The sequence below is a fragment of the Kryptolebias marmoratus genome, linkage group LG1 (genome assembly GCF_001649575.2).
Source record: "Kryptolebias marmoratus isolate JLee-2015 linkage group LG1, ASM164957v2, whole genome shotgun sequence".
Classification (NCBI taxonomy): Eukaryota; Metazoa; Chordata; class Actinopteri; order Cyprinodontiformes; family Rivulidae; genus Kryptolebias; species Kryptolebias marmoratus.
The window spans coordinates 33,699,000-33,704,001 of record NC_051430.1 but is presented as its reverse complement, the minus strand read 5'-3'; the positions used below and the strand labels follow the sequence as shown (position 1 = coordinate 33,704,001).

The 5,002-nt window shown below is 38.5% G+C and overlaps 1 protein-coding gene across 3 annotated transcripts in view; it reads right to left on the bottom strand.

Moving 5' to 3' along the window:
• Positions 1–5,002, bottom strand: part of large1 (LARGE xylosyl- and glucuronyltransferase 1) — an 88,228-nt gene that overhangs the window by 25,215 nt on the left and 58,011 nt on the right. For all 3 annotated transcript variants that reach the window (XM_037977744.1, XM_017426374.3, XM_017426372.3), the window contains exons 5-6: positions 2,200–2,323; positions 1,928–2,099 (exon numbers count right to left, since the gene is read on the bottom strand). In XM_037977744.1, the coding sequence (XP_037833672.1) occupies positions 1,928–2,099; positions 2,200–2,323 (296 nt within the window). The remainder of the gene's footprint in view (positions 1–1,927; positions 2,100–2,199; positions 2,324–5,002) is intronic.

Genomic DNA, 5,002 nt, shown 5'->3' with positions numbered 1-5,002 from the left:
ACAAAGGGCTGACGAGGCAGCAAAACTAACAATAACAAAATCCAAAATCCAAAACAAGAAACAAAGCAGGGCAAAACATGACATGGCAACAGCGGACAAAGCGGAATGATCCAGTGGTGTGTGGGAGAAATGGCCGGGTTTTTAATCAGGAGGTGATTGGAAAGTGAGCACAGGTGAGGCAATTAACAAGACTAGAGACAGGTGTAGATGGGCGTGGCAGGAAGGCAAAAGAGTGACTGGGGAGGAGTGAATAGTGACAGCAAACAAGAACAGGAAAAACTAAACTGAAACAAGATAATAATAAAAACAACAAACCGAAAACACCAAAACTATGACAAGTTGTGTAAATATTTGGCACAAATATCTTACAATATCACATAATAAATAGCCATATTTTCAACTTTAATCTCTTTTTTTACTAAATCACGGTTGGCCGGCGAACGGCCACCTACCACCGGGCTTAGCCTCTTTTCTGGGGGAAACCCTGGGTAGCAAAACCCAGACACTCTTACTATCTGTATATGCATATATATATATTTATGGAATGCAGCATTAGGTATGACCAAGAAAAACTGAAGAGGAAACATGATGGGTGGCAGGGGAGCTACATTGGACCCAATCTTAATGAAGATTGATCCAAAGGCCTTCCAGCCAGGCTGCACTATAGGACAGCATGAGCCATAAATCTCTGTAGTGAACCCCCCCCTCCTTAATCTTCAGGCTCCTCTCAGGGATCTGCTGACAAGACTTTGAATTCTGCTGCCTCCAGTCTTTGTTTCTGTTCTTTTGTTCAGCTAAAGCCTCATGAGAATTTTGTAAAAAACCTTTGTTCGATGGAAGCAAGGTGAAGGCTTTTCCCAAATGTAAAAACTTTAATAAGGAACTTATTGTATGTGGTTTTGTTTGGTTTTTATTCTCAGACTATATTCAATCTAAAATAAAGAAGCACTTAATCTGTAAAATGCATGTATTTAAAGACAAACTATAAGAAAAAAACGGAAGAAATGCTTAGTTTGGTTGCGAAAGTTACTAATCTTTCTATTTTACTGCCTTAATTGGATTAGTAATTTGATTAAAAACAATATTTCTTTCAGGTACACAGAGCTGGACTTCATAGAAAATCGGCAGGAAAAGGACTGATTAAAGAAAGAAAATAGTGACACTGTTTGGAGGTGTTGTAGTCAGATCAGACCAAACAACAAGGGCAACACAATGTCTGAGGTAAATCTACCACCTCTCATCATCCCTACAGCATGGGAATGGCAGCATCATGCTGTGGGGATGTTTTCATCTTTATGCAGGAGTCTTCCAGAGATTTAAGACTGGGACAGAGGTTCTCCTTCCAGCAGGACAAGTCCTAGAATGGTCTAGCCAAAAGCTCAGACTTTAATCCAATTGAGGATCTCTGGTTTGAGTTAAAAATTGTTGGACACAAGCAGCACCCATCCAACTTAAAGGATCTGCAGCAGTCCAGTGGTTAGATGGACCAAGATCATGGAGACGGACCTGAAGAGCACGCATTATTCTCTACTTTTATGTGTTTAGAGTTATTTCAAGCAATTTCTCTTCATTTGAACATCATTAATCTAAAGTATTATTTGAAGAATTATTATTTTTTTATCAAATTTAAATCCATCAGACTCCAGATTGTAACACAATGAAATTTTTTTTTAAAGCAGTGTAAAACTGTCTGGGATGTCTGGATTCAACTGTAAATTCTGGGTCAGGACACACAATGTACCAGGAATTCCCCTCAGGTTTAGATCTCTGCCACAGTTTGAACAAAGATTGTTTTCCTCTCTGCACTGCAGAATTGCTGAGGTGTCGAGCGTACACACAGAACTGATTTGAATAAGTGTGCTGAAAGAGATAGATGGTCCTTACAAAACACCTAAAGGAAAAAGTAGAAAGGGATGAAAATATTTACCTTTGAACTTGTGGAACACAGCCCAGAGCTCAGCAATGTCGGTGGCAAACGTGATGTCCGTGTCCAGAACGATGACTCTCTGCAGATCTGAGGGTAGCGTCTTGGTGAGGACCAGTTTCATCAGGCCGTAGATCCCAGAGTAATGTTTGTTAGGGATCCAGGACACCTCAGACTGAAAGGTCACAGCAGACAGAGCTCCATTATTGGCTCCTTCGAAGGTTTTACAGTTTACAGAACGACCCGTGAAGGTTACAGAGGGAAGTCTTCCTCACCTTTAGCTCATCAGCATCGTAGAAGTTCACCTTGACAGCAGGAACCATCCAAGTGTGAAACAAGGCGGACAGGATCTGCTGAGCGATAGAGTCGGTGATGAAATGAAAATGAAGGGGGTTCCGTCTGCAAAAACACAAACACACAGAGCAAAAACTCAATGAATGTCTGCCTTCGCGATCACTCCGCAGCTGTCCGCTGATGGACAGGAGACAATAAAAAGTCAGAGGAAGACTGTTAAACAGCTGTCTCACTGCTGACATGTTGAGCATCCCAGAGATGCAAGGAGAGATCAATTTGTACTCGATGACACGTTTTATTTGTATGCAACATTTTGGCAGGAAATTAACTCCATATGTGTGTAAACCAGTGGTCTCCAACCCTGGTCCTGGAGGGCCACCATCCTGCAGGTTTTACTTGTTCCTCTGCTCCAACACACCTGATTTAAATCACTGGTGATTAACAGGCTTCTGCAGAACATGAAGAGGTAATTTAACCTCTGAATCAGGTGTGTTGGAGCAGAGAAACAAGTAACTCATGCAGGATGGTGGCCCTCCAGGACCAGGATTGGAGACCCTTCGTGTAAACCTTGTGAACTGAAAAACTTGGGCGACGTACAGAATATTCTTTTGGTATGTGGATGTGTGACTCTGAACAGCCTTGGACAGTGAATTATTACTTCAGTAAGGTAAAGATTTTCTCGTTCCAAATCTTTATCAGCAAATATGTAACGTAAGACTTCATTCCTTGTGAAAATAGGAATACATGGCTCAACAGAGACAGGACTCCTCATTAGTCGAGCTACAGGACTAAACAGAAACCTGGGGTTGTTCCTATCCTCTTCTATTAAAGATGAATAATATACAGTTCTGGCTTTAGTGCAGGGATAGGATCAGGGTGGCTCTCTGTTGGTCCTTCACCTCAGATGAAATGTTTGGAGCAGACCTAAGTCCAGTCTTTCACTTGTTTCAATCAAATTCAGCTCGTGCCGTTGCTTGAATCGGTGCCAGTTAAGGAGATGGAAACACAGGAAGACATGGCGGACTGGGCAAGAAGCAGGAAATCAAAAGCGGGACTCAATCACAGCTTTTTTTTTTTTAGAAGAAGAAACTTTTTATGGAAAACTGCTTCCTTTAAAATTAAAGTACCAGAACATGATTGTGTTGATTTTGTTCTGCTTTTTACAGGTGAAAATGAACTTCTGGCCTTTCAGGATTTTGTCTACATTAACAAATACTTTATAAAGCATAAATAGTCTTCACTTCAGAAAGGTTCACAAAAAGACTGAACAACTAGTATCTGCCTTAACTATTAATGCACTGCAGGATAAGTCAATTCAAACATTCTCTAACCATTAATACATGTCTAACACATGGTGTGAAAGTACATTTATATGACTATTTACATACATATACACACAGGATATAGAATAGTTAATTCATGAGTTATTAAGCATAAATAAACATTGAGTGTGTTGGTTTTGGAAGTAATTTTATTTTCTTTACAGGGGAAGCGTCAATAAATGTGTTAATAAGTGTTAATTTATAGTGCATTAAGTATGAATCATCCTTAATTTATGATGTTTTCAAGGTTAATTAAACCTATTATTAATGATTAAATAAGGCTAAATAGGGCGTAGTTATTAAGTGTTCTATAATGAGTGGAGAGCACTTTTTAATTTACCATGGGTGGACTCCATTCTAGATGTAGAAACATCTCAACTAAGCTCAAAAACAACCATTTCTTTTGGAAATGGTTTCATTTTTTATTTGTAATAAATTTATTAAAATTTAAACAATTCTGTTTTCATATCCTCATTATGGGATGCTAAGTGCAGATTAATTAGACAAAATAAGTTGAAGCGATTGTAGCATCAGGCTTCAACGTGACTTGAAAAAAGTGAAGTGATCTAAATACTTCCTGAGGTTGCTGTTTATCAGATTACTAATCGCCAGGTCTCATGACCCTCTAGAGGAAACGACTCTTTAGGCGTTGAAACAAGACCATTACTGCACTAATCATTGATTCTTACTCTGATTGATTTTTACAAAAGCAGCTGTAATTCTGCATCTTCTCTGAGGAATGCCTTCTGATGTAAAAGGCTCAAAATTTTAATTACCGTGTTGTCCTTTTCCAAGCAGCTAATTATGTTACTCTAATCAAACACTCAGCTCGCATTTAAATAAAACAAATGTTTAAATCTGCTTAGGAATTCAATGGCAGCTTTTGGTTCTGACAGTTTTGACAAAAACAAATTAAAGTTTCATATTTACAACAGATTATTCAGCCTGGAGACAGTGTTATTAGGGGAGCATGCCCATGTTTTCACGCTTCCAGTGGAGCATGGGGAAACTAATCTGTTTTTTATCCTTTTTATTTTTCTTCTACAAGTAAGTCATACTGCAGCCCAATTTGCAAGGAGTGTTGGGATAATATTTACATAGTAGTAACTCGGGCTTTAATATGCTGCTCACAAAAAATACTCAGATATGTCCGACTATATATATGACAAACTCCAAACACATGAAAGAGACACTTTCACAGAACACCGTGAGTAAGGTAACAAAAACATATTATTTCCACAATCTTGGCAATACAAGCGATATAACGATCCATATCGTGGGGACGATAGAAAAGTGTCTATCGTGATATATTTTCTTCTATCGTTTCTGTCATAATTGTATCAATGATTCATGTAAATATTTCATAACGTAGGCTACGACGAATGTATTAGTGTTGTCACTTTGCATACATTCAGTTTATAGAAGTGATAAATAAGAAGAAAAAACAACTATTTTGTGAAGA